This window comes from Amblyomma mixtum, chromosome 4 (assembly GCF_055824585.1).
Source record: "Amblyomma mixtum isolate Tamu chromosome 4, ASM5582458v1, whole genome shotgun sequence".
Taxonomy (NCBI): Eukaryota; Metazoa; Arthropoda; class Arachnida; order Ixodida; family Ixodidae; genus Amblyomma; species Amblyomma mixtum.
Window position 1 is genome coordinate 55,295,802 of NC_143015.1, and position 20,485 is coordinate 55,316,286.

General features: G+C 46.4%; 1 protein-coding gene across 1 annotated transcript; it reads left to right on the forward strand.

Annotated features, from left to right (window-relative positions):
* Window positions 1-2,029: 2,029 nt before the first annotated feature.
* LOC149346524 (uncharacterized) lies at window positions 2,030-2,983 on the forward strand (the record flags this gene model as incomplete). Its single annotated transcript, XM_089541368.1, has 1 exon — window positions 2,030-2,983. A coding segment is annotated over one exon (954 nt), but the record flags the coding sequence as incomplete, so codon positions are not given.
* Window positions 2,984-20,485: the final 17,502 nt, after the last annotated feature.

Below are 20,485 nucleotides of genomic sequence, written 5' to 3' on the forward strand. Positions count from 1 at the left end.
GCGAAGCGTCGGTTAGAACTTTACGCGAGACGGCAGACTGAGCACGGCACCTCGATCTAGCGGAAAAATTCTGGCAAATAGCCGGTCTGTCGTTTGGTCTTGGCTTTCTTTTATAGTCTCATGGGAGGAATGTACAACGCGTTGCTTTAGCTATTTTTAGATCTAGTTAAAAAAATCAATGTTACGCGCTGTCTCTACTGGCGCTGCTATGTGATGATCTCTGCAGCAGGAAGTAGCAGTCCCGAAGGGGCCTTCATCATCGTCTTTGGTCATGGAGCTGGAACTCTGCTTCTGTTTTGTCTTATTTTCCTCTGGAAGGCGCCCTAAATGATCTCAGCAAAAAAAAAATGCGATCGGGGAGCCACCTTTTAGAGGGCTGTAAAATTCCGCCTCCTCGCAGCGCAAGTACTTTCACGATCACTCCGCTTCTGCACACCGTAAAATGTCGCCGTGAAGACCAGCGCACCTTAGCTCTTCTGCCATCACCCAGCCAGAGTTACAGGCCACCAAAAAGCGTTGGCTAAACCACATGGGACACGTTCACTAACGCCATGGCATGTCTTAAAAGCCTGAACACGAGACCATACGAAGTCGCCGAAGCACATAAAAGCATACCTTGGAGAATAATTCCAACTCTGTACCAAATAGTAGTGATCGTATTCTGGAGGATCGTGCTTTATCTGCCAATCTAGTGAAGCGGAATAGAACACGGCGCCGGTATACTTAACAGGAATGTCATCGCCAGGCATCTCCGTCATCACTGATGTTTTTCGACGGCCATTGGTCATACCTAACAATAATATTTTTATGCGAAGCATACTACTTTAGCTACCACTTCAGCCCTTCACCGTGGTTATGCGCCTCCAACACGTGATACATGACGTCACACCATGTGACACGATGACGTCACGACAGTAGAGAAACGGGGGCCCACCTCGCGCCGTCGCTGTGGTTGTGCGCCTCCAAATCACGGGATACATGACGTCACACCACGTGGCACGATGACGTCACAACAGTGGAGAAACGGAGGCCCACCTCGCGCCGTCGCTGTGGTTGTGCGCCTCCAAATCACGTGATAGATGACGTCACACCACGTGACACGATGACGTCACGACAGTGGAGAAACGGGGGCCCACCTCGCGCCGTCGCTGTGGTTGTGCGCCTCCAAATCACGCGACACGATGATGCTTCGCATTCTCTAGGCTTAACCAAGTTAAGCCTCAGCCATTTTTTTTGCTTCCAGCGACGGAAGAAGAAAAATATAAGGAAGACTCATATACCAGCATCATAGTCGTAACCTTCGCGGTCTCAGGAGGTAGATTAAGTATACTACAGGAAAAATGCACCTCTCATATTTAATCAATGCTCCTTCAATGTCGTCGGTCATGGCGATTGTTTTCCAGCCCATTTGAACTTTTCAACTCGGCATGTGACTCTGCGGCTTAGCTTCTGGATGAGCTTGGGAATAATCCAAACCTGAATCGTCTTCCAGCTGTCTGGAATTGCTTCTATTTCTCTATATTTTGGTCGACTTCCATGTCACAAGATATCTGATCTGCTTGTCGTTGATTTTTCCACCTCAGGGCTGGGATTGTATCGCATCGCTAAGATTTCAGCTCTGACTTCTTCGAGCATGATTTCCTGACCTAGGTAAATGTTCGCTTTACTCGTGTATATCCTGTGAACATCAGGTGTTCCTGCCGGAAGGTTTATGCTTCTGAGCTTGGCAATGAGCTCTGTGCCTGGAAAGTTTCAGATAGCGCTTCGTGATGTGTCTCTCTGTTCCTTCTTTGGGCGGTTTTGATGACTCATTGCCATGAAGATGTTTGAGATCCTCGATAGCATGAGTTTTGCCCTGACGATGTCTTATTGTGTAAGGACTGACTATTTTCTATATCCCTCGTGAAATATTCCTCTATATTGCCACGGACCTGGCTCGAGCTACCTGCGCGCTAAGCCGTGACGAGGACGAAGTGGCCGCGTTCGCGTGAGGCGCGCTCGAGCTGGCTCTGTTCTGGGTGATTAAAACTCTCGGCCGTTCTGCGGTCCCCCTCTACGTCTACGACTGTTCTCCGTCTGGCCTGTGACATCTGGTGGAGGTGCGGGGTATTCTCGGCTGATGCTCCATCCTTCCTCGGAGAGCCGAAGCACAAGCCCGGTGCCTCTTGTGCGAACCCCCGTCCATCGTGTCAGCCGCAGGCTCCGCGGCTTGTCTCCAGAATTCGGACTCCGGCCTCAAGAGAGCGCACCCATGGCTACGACCATGGCAGCAATGTCAGACAGCGCTCCGTTCATACCTGCTTCTTTTGTGAGCCTGCAAAATCCCCGGATCCCGAAGCCCTTTCACGGCGGATACTCGGAGGACGCCCAAGACTGGCTTGATCAGTTCGAGCGCGTTGCGCGTTTCAACGGCTGGGACGACAGTGCTAAGATCCGGAACGTCTACTTCAGCTTAGAAGACGCCGCTCGGATCTGGTACGAAAACCGCGAGACGAGTCTAACGACGTGGCAGGACTTTCGTCGCCAGCTGTTGGAGACTTACACCAGCAGCGATCGCCGTGAACGGGCCGAGCGTGAATTGACCGCTCGCATTCAGCTACCAAATGAGAACGTAGCGATGTACGTGGAGGAAGTGACGCGCCTCTGCAACCGAGCGGACCCGACCATGACGGAAGAGAAAAAGCTCAGACACCTGATGAGAGGCGTGAAAGAGCAATTGTTCTGCGGTCTTGTGCGAAGCCCGCCCAGAACTGTCGCCGAGTTCCTCTCCGAGGCTGTGCTCATGGAGAGGGCGCTCCAGCATCGGTACAATTTCTACGACCGGCAGCTAAACCCTATCTCGGCTCTACACCCCCTGGATGCTGCTTCGGGGGCCAATACAAGCTCCCTTCGGGACATCGTGCGTTCTGTGGTCCGTGAGGAGCTGCAGAAACTTCAGGGGATTTTTCCTGTGGACTCTCTGACTAGCACCATTCGGGAGTAAGTTCAGCAGGCGCTCAGACCACCCGTCGCTCCAGTAGAGCCGCCACCACAGCCAGCTGCTTGGCCGCCAGCGACGTATGCGGACGTGCTGCGCCGTCCTGCGCCGGTTCCCTGCGCGCCACCGTATGCCCCTTCGGTAGTCGCAGTACACGCCGAGCAGCCGGTTCCCTACTGGCAAGCTCGAGGACAGGCGCCGAGAAAGACCGATATTTGGCGTGCGCCAGACCGACGTCCCCTGTGTTATCATTGTGGCGAGGCCGGTCACATCTTCCGGCGGTGTCCATATCGGTCTCTGGGATTCCGAGGCTTGTCTGCAGGTAGTCCCCGTCCGCGGCATGCCGAACAGCCTCAGGAGTTTGACGAATACGTCACCCGCCGGCGTGGTTCACCACCTCCTCCGCGCGGAACGTCCCGATCGCCTTCACCTCGCCATTCGTCGCCTCATCAGTCCGGTTATGGACCTGGTGCACAGCGTGGGTCCTCGAGCCCGCACCGGGAAAACTAGAACAGGCGACCTTTGGAGGCGAGGCCGCCGAACGCCGTATTGGCGAAAAGCTTCCACCGACGCGCCGACTGACCCTTCCCGAATTGACGACCACGATACCAATGACGACGACGACGACGACGACGACGAAGACGGCGCCGACGACTGGGTCTGGTAAGACCAAGGTCTCCCTTGACATACCCGTGCTGATTGACTCTAAGGAGGTTAGCGCACTAGTCGATACGGGTGCGGACTACTCGATAATGAGCGGTAGGATGGCTAAGGTGCTGAAGAAAGTTATGATGCCGTGGGCAGGGTCACAGATACGTACGGCTGGTGGCCACGTGGTTACGCCGCTCGGAATGTGTACGGCCAGAATTACGGTGCGCGGATGCACGTTCGTGGCAACGTTCCTCATTCTACCTGAATGCTCACGAGACGTCATTCTCGGTCTCGACTTTCTTCGAGAAAATGGTGCGACTATAGACCTTCGAAATCGATTGGTTACATTTTCAACTGAACTCGCCGCCACCAAACCCGCCCCCGAGAATTGCAGAGCCGCACTGCGTATATCCGACGATGCCTTAACGGTGCCTCCACGGGCGAGTATTCTGGCTAGGGTCACTTGCGACGTGCCACATTGCGGACAACGTGTTGTTGAGCCAAATGTCTCTCTTTTGCTCACCATGGGTGTTTGCGTAGCAAGAGGGCTCGCCTTTTTATCTGACGGTCGCACTGAAGTCCTCGTGACCAATTTCAGTAATGAACACCGCCATTTATTTGGTGGCACAGCCATCGCCCACGTCGACCCTGTCCAAGAGGTGGCTGAGTGTTTCGCATGCCTAGAAGACACGCCTGGTGAAGTTGACGAAGAGGCAGTACGCGCCGTTCACATAAACGAGGTCCTCCCGCCCGCAGAAAGGCAGCAATTGCAAGAATTGTTGCTGCAGTTTAAGGACTGCTTTACCTCGTCGTCTAAGGTACGTCAGACACCCATCACTAAGCATCGGATAGTCACGCACGATGGCGCGCGCCCAATACATCAACAGCCTTATCGCGTATCTCCCCGAGAGCGGGAGGCCATCCAAACGCAAGTGAAGGAGATGCTCAATGACGGCATAATCCAGCCATCGAATAGTCCCTGGTCGTCTCCTGTCGTTCTCGTAAAAAAGAAGGATGGCACGCTGCGCTTCTGTGTGGATTACAGAAAACTTAACAGCGTAACAAAAAAAGATGTCTATCCGCTACCTCGTATAGATGATTCCCTCGACAGACTGCGCCAAGCAAAATACTTTTCTTCGGTAGATCTGCGCAGCGGATATTGGCAAATAGAAGTTGATGAGAGAGACCGGGAGAAAACCGCCTTTGTCACCCCGGACGGCCTCTATGAATTTCGTGTGCTCCCCTTCGGACTCTGCTGTGCTCCAGCAACGTTCCAGCGAATGATGGATACCGTGCTCACCGGCCTTAAATGGCAAACATGTCTAGTATACCTGGATGATGTAATCATTTTTTCAACAACGTTTTCGGAACATTTGCAGCGGCTCAGAGTGGTGTTAGAAGCCGTCCGATCAGCTCATCTTTCTCTAAAGCCGCAAAAATGCCATTTTAGATTTACTGAATTGGTCGTCAGCTCCGAGGGCATCCGGCCAGACCCTGACAAAATTTCTGCCGTCGCGGACTTCCCGGTTCCCACTGATAAAAAAGCCGTCCGACGATTCCTAGGCCTTTGTTCGTACTACCGACGTTTCATAAAAAACTTTGCTAAGCTGGCCAGTCCTCTGACGCGCTTGACACGAGATGAGGAGCCATTTTTGTGGGGTGCCGAGCAGCAAACTGCTTTTGACGATCTACGACGTCGTCTACAATCACCACCAGTACTAGCCCATTTTGACGATGATGCCGCCACTGAAATTCACACGGACGCCAGCAACGTCGGTCTTGGAGCGGTTCTCGTCCAGCGTCCGAACGGTGTCGAAAAAGTGATCGCTTATGCTAGCCGTGCACTTTCCCGTGCAGAGTGTAACTACTCTACAACTGAGAAGGAATGTTTGGCCGTAGTATGGGCCATCACAAAGTTCCGCCCCTATCTGTATGGCAGGCAGTTCCAGGTTATTACTGACCACCACTCATTGTGCTGGTTGACAAACTTGAAGGACCCATGTGGCCGCCTAGCACGTTGGGCATTACGCTTACAGCAATTTGACTTCACCATCATCTACAAGTCTGGTCGCAAGCACACCGACGCTGACAGCTTGTCGCGTTCACCCGTGCAACCTTACGAAGGTAACGCAGAAGACGATGCATTCCTTGGTGCAGTCACGTCGTCCGACATCATCGCACAACAACGTGCGGACGACGAGTTGAAGCTGCTCATAGAGCATCTAGAAGGTCACCATCCCTCGATACCCTCCCACCTGGCTCGCAGGCTGCCATCCCTATGTCTTCGAGGCGGAGTGCTGTATAAGAAAAACTCCGCCTCCAGTGGTAAGAGTTACCTTCTGGTTATACCAGCCGCCCTCCGCCACGAGATCCTCCTCGCCTGCCACGACGAGCCGACCTCTGGGCACCTTGGATTCACGCGCACACTTGCCAGGGTGCGGCAGAACTACTATTGGCCCAACCTTGCCTCATGTGTGAAGCGATACATTCGGACCTGCCGTGAGTGCCAGCGTAGGAAGACGCCGCCTCTGAAACCGCCTGGCATGTTGCAGCCTATCATGCCTCCTAGCACACCCTTTGAACAAGTCGGCATGGACCTCCTCGGACCATTTCCCTTGTCGTCGGGAGGAAACAGATGGATAGCTGTTGCAACCGATTACCTGACGCGTTACGCCGAAACGCAGGCTCTCCCTCAAGGCACAGCGTTCGAAGTTGCGCACTTCTTTATGCGTGCAATAGTGCTTCGACACGGCGCTCCGTCCGTCGTCATCACAGACCGAGGGAAGGCATTCACAGCTCAGCTTGTCCACGACATCTTTGAGCTGAGTCACACCAGCCATCGAACAACGACAGCATACCATCCCCAAACAAATGGGCTCACAGAACGCCTGAATAAAACACTGGCCGCCATGATTTCCATGTACGTGGATGTGGAACACAGAACCTGGGACCAAATACTCCCGTACATCACATTTGCGTACAACACTGCGACTCAAGAAACAACCCGCTTTACACCATTCCGTCTAGTCTACGGCAGAGAAGTGCGGATGATGCTGGACGCCATACTCCCGTGCGTGGATGATGACTTGGCACCAGATTCGGGCTCCTTTGTCGAACAAGCCGAGCAAGCTCGCCAGCTTGCTCGTTTGCACATCACAGCTCAACAAGACACGGACTCCAGACGTTACAACCGGCGCCACAGGGAGGTTACCTACAACATCGGTGACCGTGTGTGGGTGTGGACCCCTGTCCGCCAAAAGGGATTGTCCGAAAAACTGCTGCACCGATATTTCGGACCTTATGAGGTGCTCCGTCGTGTTGGAAACGTGGATTATGAGGTTGTTCCACGTGGAACTGTGGCTACCGGTCGTCGGCAACCACGGACTGACATTGTGCATGTAATGCGACTTAAGCCATACTTCTCGCGTGAGAGCGATGGCGCTCCACTTTAAACTGTGTTCGGGTTCTGCGTTTTAATTTATTTCTTTTTGTTCGTTTTTTTTAAACATTGTCTTCCTGCTTTTCCTGTTCATTTTCTGCTTTGTACATACCCTCGCATCGGGACGATGCTCTTCTTTTTCGGGGGACTAATGCCACGGACCTGGCTCGAGCTACCTGCGCGCTAAGCCGTGACGAGGACGAAGTGGTCGCGTTCGCGTGAGGCGCGCTCGAGCTGGCTCTGTTCTGGGTGATTAAAACTCTCGGCCGTTCTGCGGTCCCCCTCTACGTCTACGACTGTTCTCCGTCTGGCCTGTGACAATATGTTGAAATAAAAGGACACTGATAGTGCAGTGGGCAATTATAGAATAGCTGATTAGAAGTTACTTAAACGTGGATTGCAAGCTTTAAGCCTTCATTTTTTTCCTCGTCTAGTAAGCGGCGCTGTTCCTCAATGTAAAATTAATCTCGCGAAGCAAACTCCCAGACAGGACGCAGTCGTGTGAAAACAACTCATAGAAATTACTCTTTGGTGACTGTGTTCTCTGATTTGAGTAAATTTTTAAGGTTAGAATATAAGAGTACAGCAACATTTATTATGGGAGATTACACGCTTTGCCTGCGTCAAATCCTCATGTCTGATTTTTTCTTTACTGTTGCATTCGTTCATCAAATTGTTATATCCCAAATAGGATCGATAATTGTACTGATATTAGGAGGCGCCTCACGATTGACAAACTCCCAAGGGTAAGACGGCGTTGGAAAATGTGAAATTTATTGTATCGGTGCTCGTTACCGAAAGCGCCGATCAAATTCGCAGGCTATAGTGTGTCGGCCATCCCTCCACCACCATAGATTTCTGACTTCTCGCTGCTGAAGAATGAGAGTTTTAATGGTGTAGAGGGATTAAGTTCTAGATGCCATTTTTTTACTTGAAATGCAGCACCAAACAATATGTATAAATAAATCGCAACGAGAAACTTGCTTCAAGAAGCTGAACAATTTACGACGGAGTTCTTTACCGCAGGCCATTTCGGATTCGGTTGCAACAACCAAGTGGTGGCTGTAACGTAAAATAGGTGTTGAGGTTATGTGAGAAATATAAAAAATGCGATATTATCGCTGCTTGCTCGCCGTTGCGCATATCAAGTTTTAGATAGGGTGCCAGCTGAGTTTTATTGGAACGAACCTTTGTATTATGCATTAGGCCTACATATATGACGCTAGTTTTGTTTATTTCTGGTTCGAGTAAGGGCGCAAGGCTAAACGAACAGTAATCGCAGTTGAATTCAATTGCCTCAATAACATAGCTAGGCAAATGGGGATCTAGTTCTATAAGACAGTGCAAAGAGTAGGCTACATACACGTGAGTGATAAGGAAGCTTGCCGAAACTCGACTGCACCATCTCGGAGCTTGACGTTCTCACTCCTGAGAAGTGTTTGAGATATTTTGATGTCACGTTCTACAAATCGGTTTACCTGGCCTTGCCATGCGTTCACTAATGCGATTTTCTATCATTCTTTTTGTTCACAACGCTGCATCTGCACCGATGCAACTTTGGTCGCTTAGTCAGATACATGTATAAAAATATCAGTATTCTTCGATTGTGATAACAGGTAGTGTGGAAGACAGGGGCGGTGAATTGAAGAACTCAAAATGCACTCGACAAAACAGGTAAAAGTACTGTATGAGTTTCAAATATATATTCCGCCCCCCCCCCCCCCCCCCCCCACCCCAGAAAAAAAATGCCTTCATTATAAAAGATCGAAGTTCCGTAAATAAACAAAAAATCGATATGGGCCCCTCCATATAAACTCAGTGATTCGAAGAAGCAATAGCCGATTGTAACGATGCGTGGAGCTTTCTCTATTTATTCACGGCGCAATGCCCACCATGTATTTATTCAGGCCGGTGCTTCTCAGCCTGGCGTCTTTTCCGCCGTTTCACGAGCCTCTCTGCGGCCAACACGATACAAAACTAACCGTTTCAGAACGAAATTTTGAGAACGTTTCAGAACGGAGCCTTAGTGTTTTGCGTTTCATAAAAAAAAAGCTAATTGCCGTCCACCCGTCTTTCTTTGAGATAACTTCCTGATGAAGGAACTCGGAACGACCGCGGTGCTATTGTGAGTAGTGCGCATCTTCCGCCTCAATGAATTCCTTTTGAAATGCGGGAAACGAATGGGGCTTTCAGACAAGTCTATGCTCTGCTCACTATGACGTAATTGACGAGAAAGAACTGACGAACGTTAAATGGCCTTACTGATCGGTCCCGTGCTGACCCGATCAATAATTTGTTGAGTTAGATTTTCGCATTTGTGCATTGTTATAGGCTCCTAGAGGTCGCTGGCATGTACTCAGCAATGCAAAATAGCAATATTCATCCTGCGTTTTAAGTTTCAAAGTAAACAGGGTCTGCTGCTATCGACTTACTCCAACTCACCTCGCGTCGGACGGAGCATTTATTATGTTGACTGCAGCTCAGAATTCTTCCGATTTTTTTCACGGATTCATTGCTTCGACATTTTGGAATTAATGGCGGTTGCCTGGGACTGTCATGGCTGATATGTAGAAACCATTGTTTGTCACCATCCTCTTTATCAAAGGCTGCGTTGTGAAATCGCAAAGTGAGAAAGGAATTCAAAATGTAAATTTTGCTTTAAGGACCGGGAGAAAGAATATTTGATCTTAAATTTCAAGTGAAGAGGTTTTAGATTTAGACAAGTTTAAAGCGGTCGAATGCGTGAAATTTGCAGCTGAAGCATGCGAAGTATTTTTGTATTAGTATTTGAAATGGTGACGTTGACAATCAAGCTGCGCTGGCGGTCAGGCTTCTGTGGATTGCGCAGCGACGTGCAGAGGCCGCGATTAGGACGTCACATCGGGTGACGTTGCATTTCCAGCTAATAAACTGTTGTTTCCAGCATGTGAACCAACACCGCTGAAGGAAGACTCATGGCAGCTCGAGGACGAAGGTAGCGAAAACTTGAGGACTCGGCAACAATAACGTCGTCGCGAGTTTTTCTGCGCTTGTACAACCGTCAGTGAATCAAAGCCTGACTATAAATGCGGTTTTAGTTGGCGATTATAGCAGTGTTTTAAATGCTGGCGCAAAACTACTTGGCATGCATTGCCTTGAAGCTTCATAGATTACAATTCTTGAAGAACCTCAAATATTAAAAAAAAACATTTCGACTGCTTTTTAAACAAGACTGCCACCATCTTTTCTAATTATTGCACTAGAAAAAAATTTATATTCAAATCGAAGTATAAAACATATGGCGCCTTACTTTGTGCAAAGTGCGCTGACCGCTTTTTTCTTTTCGTGGAAGTAAGATAGCGCATTTATTTATATTGCGGTGAACATTCGCTTTCATTACGTTCAGTCTGCCGATATAAAACAGGTACTCGCAGTTTGCGTTTAATGGTTGAAATGTAGCGAACGCAGATAATACCATTAAGACTTCTCGAACTATTACTAAAATGTAGAAGAAAACGAAGCAATGGATCACTTAACGCGTTCAGCGGCGAACCGGTTCCTTTTAAAGGCACAAAAAACCAACTCATGAAAAAATTGTTTCCACTAAGATGAAATCAGGCACTCATCAGGAATGTACTTGCCTTTAACACAAATGCCGTAGCGATGATTTTTTTTTTGTCCTGTCCATCAATTTTGCTTAGTGTGATCTCAAATTCATACTCAAGGTTGCAACTTATTTAACTGCGATATTCCTTTTTGTAGAAACAGCCGTCCGCCTGCGCAGAGAATACTGCTGGCGACTTCTGAAGTGCGTTTGAGCTCACAGCTGTCTTCGATGATAAGAGAGCGCATTTTTTTAACTCCGTGTTGGCAAAGACAGCTATATATTTATATAGCTGCTATATATATGTATAGATATTTAACACTGTCAGAATTTATTTCTGCTGTTTGAGAGGTCCACGATTCCTTCGTGGTTTCTTTTTCAACCAGAGTGTGCTTGGTTGCCGCATTGATGATTCACTTTCTGGCTCTCGGCTATTGTTCCTCACATGCAGCAAAGCACGCCTAAACATTGTTGCAACTCGAAAGGGAGCAGTGGGTACGGTTTACCGGCTCCACTTTTCCGTTCTCAAAATCTTTAATACAGACCTATTGTTGGTGCTTTGAGAGCAGAGGCCATACGCCTGCACCAGCGATTAGCCTTCGTATTTAGCAAATATTCAGCTAAAAACATTACTTTTTACATGGAAAGCAAGGTACATGTTTTATATTGAGCAAGAATATAAACCTATGTGGAGCTTATATCCCCTCTTAGAAGCGTTTCTGTTGGTAGTTAGGCCCTGAAAGAAATAAATTTTTTTTATAGCGCATCTCACTGTAATTTACTGGCTAAGAAAGATACACAAAGCCTTGATAGCTTATGAGTAGAGGCCGGATTTTTAGGCACTAAAAAGCACGTTTTAGGCGCCATAAATAGGCGGCTAAAATTGCATTTTAGGCACCTAACGGAGAAAAATAGGCACTAAAAACTTTGTCAAAAGTGAACACAGTTCCGAACTTCAGCGCGCAATATCTGCCGTAAAGTAAAACAAAAACACAGCAGGAATGATTTGGGACCTTAAACAAGGTGCGAACATTAGAAGCCGTTTATTTAAGGCTGTCGCGCAACTTTTCGTACAATACACATGCTTCAGCAGAGCAAAAGGAACGGTTACCAATCGTTTTAAAACACTTTGGTATACCTCGAAACAAACAATTCGCTTGTCGTGTACCAAAGTAGAAACAATGAGCGCCTTTACAGGAGGCCATGTATTTAGAAATTGATAGAAACATTGTCAATTCAAAGCATCTGACAAATGAGTTCAGTCTTCGCTCACGCAGGAATTGAACTTATTCATTGCACGCATACACGATGCTCCAACATTACTAAATATGTTGTCATTTGTGTAAACAGTCTTTTATAGTTTGGGGCTTCACGTGTCTAGAGCCGCGCGACTATCAAATGGTGCTTGCCATTAGAAGGGTCTGGAAACCATAAATACGAGATGCTAGCAAATGTTACACACAGTGCTGCTTGATGCGGAATATGCCAAAAAGAATCATAGTTTTGCACGGGCCTACGTACATCCACGAGGATTCATGGTAAAATAAACATCATCCATCTAGAAATCACTGTTAAAGCAATAGAAGCAGTCATTGAGTCATTTACTCTATGATTTGAGTGCACGAATGCGTTTTCATATGCATGCACGACTGCCAGCTGTCTAGTCTGGCCTGCTGCAACAAGATTACCGCCAAATGCCATTTGATGAAGATGGCATGCGGCTGGGACACAAGAAAGGAAAATAAGGCAGGTTACCCAGGTGAAAATTTTAACCAGTTAAACTGTTTCCAGCAGGTTTATAGAACATTTTACAGTTGGTTTCAATTGGAACCAACTGGGAACTATTTGGACGAACCTATAACTTACTCTGTATACTTTCCGAAATGTGGTGCCATCTGGTCAACTACCACTTTAACAGCCAAAGTCAACAAGGTGCCACGATGAAATGGCAGAGAATAGGAAAAAGGTTGCTTCGATATTTTCGGCTGACGTGGTTGGTATTGTGTACGCAGGCGGCGTAGGTGCAGTGTTCACCACAGCCAACTGACGAGGTCATCTAATGCTGCCACGTGCGTGTTCTGCTCAAAACCGAAATGGATTTGAAAGCAAACAGAATCTGAAAGCAAAACCACCACGTATTTAAGGCCCCTTTTCTGTAAAATAGGGCCTTTTTCGGCACCGACGTCGGAAATAGGCATTTATAGGCACCGACACCCAAAATAGGCATTTATAGACTCTATAAAAACAGTATTAAACATCTTGTCAACACCTAATTCGTGCTCATATGTAAAAATGGTGCGCCTACGAAGCGTTGAAAAAAATAGGCATTTGCCTAAAATCCGGTCTCTACTTATGAGGCACCCGTCAACTATAATGTTCACAAGACAGAAACCCGTATTTCAAGTCATTGAATGCAGAAAAGCGAAACAAAGGACAGCTTGTTTTGGTAGAGTCAGTGCGTGAAAAAGGATAATCGCTGGCACAAACCTTCTATTTTATGAAGAGAACAATGAAGCGTTCTGTACATGTTCCCTGCACTTTCATGCTGGAGACAGATTTTCATGGGAAAAAAAATATTTCAGACCTCGCATCAATAAGTCCCCTTCTCTTCCTTGCTGTTTCGTTACTTAATTTCTCCGGTTTTTGAGCACAAATATACACTACACACTTCACGCGGCTATCGACAACATGTGCATGCGCTTGACCGATGACGCTGCGACTTCAGTGAACCCTTGGCGCTTATTATATGAAAGCGGTCCGAATGCTACTTCTATTAGCATCACTGAAGCGTTATTGATCACAGAGATATCCAGCTGAGGCTTCGTCCACGAGCGTGTCTCATTGTTGCCGGAATTGGATGCAGGAAGGCGAAAGAGCATTTGGGATTGCTTCCGGAAACGAGAAACACGCCGTGCCCAATCGCGGTCATTGGGAAGAAAGCCTGTTTCGCCGCTCTTGCTTGAAGGCTGCTTCCCTTCGTCATTTATACTTTTATACACTTTTTCAATGTTATTCAGTGGATGCTTACGCTGTTGCGCAGTGCGCTGGTGGGATGTATTCGCACGTCGACTAAACACAACGCGTTGTCTATGCAACTGCAAGCACTAGCGAAAGGAAACTACCTCGGCCTGTTGTAGTAGTGCACTTTCCACCACTTATTACCACCGTATAGTTTGCTCGAGACACGAGAGTAACAACGGAATTCATGTTATCCATTTTAAAAGAAGCAGTGCTGGGACATCTGTCTGTCCGTTCAAGAGCTTTACAAGCTATAGGATAGCTGAGCGGGAGAGTTGGTGATACATTATGCAAAAAACAGCGCTTGTTCCTTGTATTCTTCCTTTCGTCCCCGTTTGTTCGCGCTGTTTTTGCATAATACTTTACAAGCTAGCTCCTCAGGAATTTTAAGAATGGAATTACAGGATTGTCTGAAGAAAATCAGCACGGACATCGAGGGGAACAAAGGAGCGGCTAGCTTGCTGTCATGTCAACAAGAAACATTAGGTTCTTAGAGAATTTGAGCATTAATGAAGTGCTAGAGCTTCTGCTTTGGACGATCTCTGTGCCTCGCCGAAAATAAAGAAAATAGGTTAACTGCTTCTTTCCTTACGTCGCGGCTTCGCAGATGACAAATATTAAGGCTCTTTTTTTACTGCCCTATGCAGTAAAGCTCTTTAGGAATCTCCTGTGTGTAATATTTCCCTGTTAACGAGGCAGCTTTCCGCCAATAACACAGGAACGCGACGGTGCTCTAATGCGCGTAGGAACAATGGGCGCCTTAGCTGGCAGCACTATAGTTTTCATTTTTTCCGCAGGAAGTGAGCGTGTCCCGCTTAGAAAGAAGGAAACCGTTCCCAGCTCTGGTTGCAGATAATGAAGATACAGGGTTCCGCCTGGATTTGCCGGAGAACCACATCTCTCTATGCGCCGTGGATGTGTGCGCCATAATGCATGCAATGTAGCATTACAGCAGCTAACCCTGACAGCTAGGTGCACCGACAAATCATGTTTCTTCCGTATAAAAGGCTTCCCGGAATAAGCAATGGCGTTTGTGTGTGCAGGCATCTTTCTGGAAACAGCAAGCAAAATTTCTGCGAAAGCTTTTTTGTCGAGCATAGTGGTGCCATTTCAAAAGCAAGGCTTGATATAGTGCCGCTGACCGAGTTGTTTCCCGATGCTCCTTCTGCTTTGTATAGTAGCCATGGTTCGTAGAGACACCGAAGCAAGAATCGCTCGGTACCAGGAACTCGCTGCGTCCTCAGAGGTGATGACATTCGCCTTCATTTGTAATTTCACAGGGTAATAATGATAATATTGCCCTGCAATTTTTGCTCAAAAAAGTCGCTCGTGTAAGCATTGATACAAGGAGTATTGAAATAGTATATGCCGCGGGAAACGAATGGGATTGTAAGTAATCACGTTTATGCATATGTTCTTCAGCATTAAAAAAGCCCCTATGACCCTTTTCTTTAAACACTGAAGTCTTCTTTTACGCTTATAGCAGCAGAAAGAATACAAGTCGACAGAGGTGCACTTCTAGGGCCAATTATTCCTAGTAAAAACTCTTCAACTACAATTTCTTTGTGTGTATATTTTACGAGTATAAAAAAGAATATTTTAATCCTCTAAGGCTTTTTGCGCTTTCTGGTCGCACATAACCGGTGTGTTAATTCTGCATTTATGATCACCACAACTTAAAACTTCCACTGTGCCACTCTGTTTCGGCTTGAACTTGCGATGCGTAGCACTGGCGAGATCTCGAGCTGGAATGCTATATTCCGGAAGCAGTGGTATGAAAGTGGAAATTACATATGCGAAATGCGAGTTGTCGGAACTAATCACAAAATAAGAATTCTCATTACACAATGTTATTTCCCATACTCGAGCTCTGGTTAACTGGGGAGTTTAGTCAGCGTAAACTGTAATTATGCAGTGACAATAGCAGCAGGCCGAGCACCGTTACAATTTTAATTTCTTACGGCGCTAATGGTACAAAGATTGCTCAAAATTGTTTTATTGCGTTATGGCTAGGTCACATGGAGCTAACACGAACACATTTTCCATCAGACCGCTTGTAGTCGGTGACAGGGTTGAATATACCCTACCTAAATATTTCTCTTTTTTTTTCGAAATTCGCAGACCCTGTTATTCTATTGTTTTCCAATAACAGTTATATCATGTACGAGTTTCCTTTTCTCAGCCCTTGTAGCAGGAAAGTTCTCGCAGTATGTGCTACTTGCGATTCGATCTTACTTGGCGCCTTGCGTCAATGCTTATGACGCATGTTGTCGGCATAACCAAAATAGTTAATTAATAATCTGTACAAAATCTCAAATATACAAAATATACAAAATCTCGTGCGCTTCTAGTCGTGATGGTTCAGCAGCTGTGGTGTACGGCTGCTTGCTGCGGGTTCATTGGATCAAACCGGCAGTCACGGCTTTTTTTCATTACAGGCGAATAAAAAATGAACTCTGCACTATAAAGCGGTGGAAGTTGATTCACAGCCGTCGAATACGTCGTGATTCAATGCACTTAGTATTGTTGTGTGGGCAGATGAGAACTAGGTGGGGCATCTTACATCAAGAAGGATGTAGCTCGCAACGTAAATGAATTCTATGCTAATAACTAGTGGGCCGGAGGTTTCGTAATTAAACCTTGAGATGGAACGATCGAAGGAGGTGTAGTTGCGTGTAAATCCAGACATGGCAACAAGATATTCGAAAGGTTTTATGAAGACGTAGAATCGGCAACGAGTGAAATAAAAACACAGTATAAACTCTTCTGATAGACAACATAATGACAGAAGAGGCAAAACGCATGCCAGAGACATACAATGGGTGGCTATGGCAGAGATTCGAGGAATAGCGGTGGGAGACATTACTAAAGTTAGAAGAATAAAATACTTTATCGAGCATAAATTCCTTCTTCTGGCAAATGGAGAACGGTAAGTGGACATTGAAAGGCACAAACTTGGAGAATAAAAATAAAATAAAGCTTATATTTTGCGCTCTTCGCTTCAATCATGCAGGATGCGTAGGTGCTCGACAAGATGTGACGAGCGACCTTAGGGTGATGATGTATCGAAATAGGCGAGACTCGCGCACTGAGTGCAAGAAACCAGTTACAAAGAAGTCGACGAAGAAGTTAGGAGTAGACGGAAAGAAGAGGAATACAGGACCTCATTGCAGAACAGATATTCGCTACTGATCGAGAAAGAAGGCCTTAGTGCTCAAGCAGTGACTGATAATCTAAGAGATATCACTACGGAGTGCGGAGTAGAAGAAGGCAGCTGGATAGTTATACAAACATACGATTATGAAACGCCAAAGCACGGCAGCCTCTAGCCCAACAGAGAGAACATAACTAGCAGACCGATCAAAGGCAACAAATTTTCGCAATACGACATAACAGTATGCAGGGAACCGAGCATTGTCTCAAGAACGGAAGTAGCCTAAAAGCCGCTGAAAGGAGACTAGACGAGGTTAAAGTTAGACATGTGCGCAACGAAAGAACGAAAACAATATCAATAACGCATGGATATAGTAGTTCAAGTAGCCAATGTAATCAGAGCGCTAATGAGAGATGCACTAGCCCATAGTCACGCGACATACCACAAGTAACGAAAGAGGTAGTAAGGAAAGTGGAGCAGATAAAAGCAGATCTCTTGAACGACGGAAGGGAGATTGCTGGAAAAACTAGCCGCCCTGTTTTTGCAACGCCTTGTGACCTCAAGCGTACTGAAATTTTCGAAGACCGCTAACGTTTTAATCAACCAGAAATGGCTCGTCAAGGACTTTAAAAATTACGCCGATCAACTTACTGTCCGTTGCCTAGCAGATTTTGTTTTGGCTGTAATTGCTGCAGTATATGGACAACCTTGGTCAACTTTGAACAACCAAATGACCAGAGCAGGCTTTTTGTAAAGGCTACTAGAAAATACAGCATTTTCACGCCATTAATTACGTGACAATGATAGGCGCACAATATAACCAGCCCCTCTGTTAGGCTTCACTGATTACAAGAAAGCATTTCATTCAGCCGAAACCTCAGGAGCCAAGCAAGGATTACAGAACCAGTGTGTAGAAAAGCTTATGTTAAATAGTGGAAAACGTCTATAACGGCTACCCTAGCATTGCTGCCGCGGTGGCTTAGTGGTTATGGTGCTCGGCTGCTGACGCGAAAGACGCGGGTTCGATCCCGGCCGCGGCGGTTGAATTTCTTTGGAGGAGAAATTTAAGAGGCCCGTGCACTGTGCGATGTCAGTGCGCGTTAAAGAACCCCAGGTGGTCGAAATTTCCGGAGCCCTCCACTACGGCGTCTCTCATAGCCATACTCGCTTTGGGACTTTAAACCCCATAAACCAAACCAAACTAAACCGCTACTCTAGCAGCCTTATTACTGCTTAAACACAGCAGTAAAATTCAATAGGTCAAAGTGCCAGTCAGTGAAACAGGATCACTCGAATCGTTTACCGCCTGATTACAGGAAGTATTGAGAGACCTTGACTGGCAACATTTGGGGACTAGAGTTAATGATGAATACCTTATTAATCTGCTATTCGCTGCATTGCCTTGCTAAGCCAACCACAGAAATAACTTAGACAGGGAAAGCAGAGTGGTTGGTCATAAAGGTAATATGCGTACAACTAAGGGAGTCGCCATTTACAATTCTTAGCGAGGCGGCGGAAGTAGTTAAGGAGTACGTCTACTTTAAGCAGGTAGTAAGCGCGGACTGGGGCCACAAGAGTGAAACAACCAGAAGAAGATTGGGCCAGAGCGCCTTTGGCAGGTACATTCAGATAGTGATTGGCAGTTTACCTATTTCCCCCAATTGAAAAGTATATAACACTTGTATATTTTCTGTACTCACGGATGAGGAAGAAACGTGGAGGCTGATGAAAACGGTTGAGCTAAAAGTCAGGACAACGCAGTGAGCTATGGGGAGGAAAGTGATAGGCCCGTTTTGGCCATTATGTATAGTCACACTGCATCAGCGTTTCATCTTTGACGAGAAATCATAGCTTCGAACTTCGTCGCCGCTTCACCAGGCTTTGCTTGCTTCACAAGACAAGAAAAAAAACCATGGTTGGAATTTTTCTTTCAAATCACTAGGAATAAAAAAAAAAGTAATCAAGGAAACATATATATTCACCCCCCTCTGATACACTGTGCGCGTTTAAACCACAGTGCCGCAATCCGGCCTTGCAGAACACACTAAGATGTTTTTCAAAACTCTTTTTTTCATTTCACGTTTAACATGTGGAACGGTCTTTCGGTATGTAAGCTCAAGATGCCAAAGAGGTTGAGGGATTTTTTTAAGTTGTAATACAGGCAGCGGGAGAATTGGCAATTGATCATGCTGCTGTCACGAGTTCCTGAATTTTTGTAGTGCTTCTTGTGTGCTTTGTTTTCTTCTCTCTCTCTCTCTCTCTCTCTCGCTCTCTGCTTTTCCTGTATTCTTGCTCCGATCATACTTTTTTTATTGTGGATTGTCGGTGCCTGAAATTTTTATTCCTTGACATTTCCTCTTCTCTAATGGCGCTGAAGTGAGGGACACATTTTTCTTAAATAAAATAAAAACAAAAATTAGGGGCGTAGCGATAGCCTGCCGGCCCCAGGTGCGGCGCAGCAAGATTGTCTACTCAGTACGGCGGGAGAGGTTTAATAAATTACCATTTTTGCACTAGAAGCACAGACCTCTAATTAATTTATTGATTGATGCGAAAGTGCAGCGAATGCGGTGTTATCTCATTGCTTATTTTGATACCCTTCCTCATTATGAGAACCCAAGTTATAGCGCGGGAGAGGAGAATCTGGTTTACGTTGTTAATAATATCGCACATCTCGGAGAACGTGTTTAGCGTTTCGATAAACTCGTCCGTTGGCGAAGCGCGTAGGCTTCCGTTTCGTGACTTACCGAAAGCTTAGAAGCTTGTTACCCCAACTTCTTCCCTTTTTAATGACCCTGGCGTTAAGTCTGAAGCAAACAATCACCGTAGCACTCTTTTCTAGGACTGTGGCGCCTTATCAGTTAAGAAGGATCGTGAGTGAGAGCTGAATCTATTGCGCATGCAGAACGAGGAGAGGGGTGTTAAAGCCGTGTAAAAAATGAGTCTTTCTTAAAGGTTCATTTGAGAGCCGGAAGTTGTTTTTTGTTCTTCTTTAGCTGCAATCTTCTCCACCGTTAGCCATACCACCATATATCCTTAGACTTCCACGTTGGTCGTACGAACTTGCGATACGTGTTGAAGACCCCTGTTGGACTTTGAATAATAAAAAAAAAAGAGGCGGCTAGGCACAACGGTTTCTAAGATGCAGTTTATTATGCCCAGGATAATTGGAATGACACGGTACAAGTAAAATAAAGAAAATGTGGGTGCAAATCCGAAAGGTTAAGTGGCGTTAGGGTTACTGCAGTTAGCATTATTGAGTATGTCTGGGAAAAACAGGCATTATCAAGGTTAGTCTGGCTTAGTTTCCTGGCACAGACAGGAGTACCTTCAGAGCCATCGGTAAGCCTTTCTGCAGCACTTCTTCGAAGTACTGGCTTTAAATGGAAGTAGTGGATAGTACCGACGGGTATAAGTTTGTTCACTGAGGCTGTTACTGAACACTCAAAAACCTTTTTCATTGAAAGAACTTAATATCTCTTGCCACTACACAAATTAAGCTTAAAATAGCACACTTGATCTGTAAGCAAAAGGACTGAAAATTCATATAAACACGCAGCCAGTCATACCCGGAAATTCTGGAGAAGCGGATTTTTCAACGTCACGTTGTTTACATTCGCAAGATTTCGCATATTATAAGATTGCACCATAGCATTGTTCATA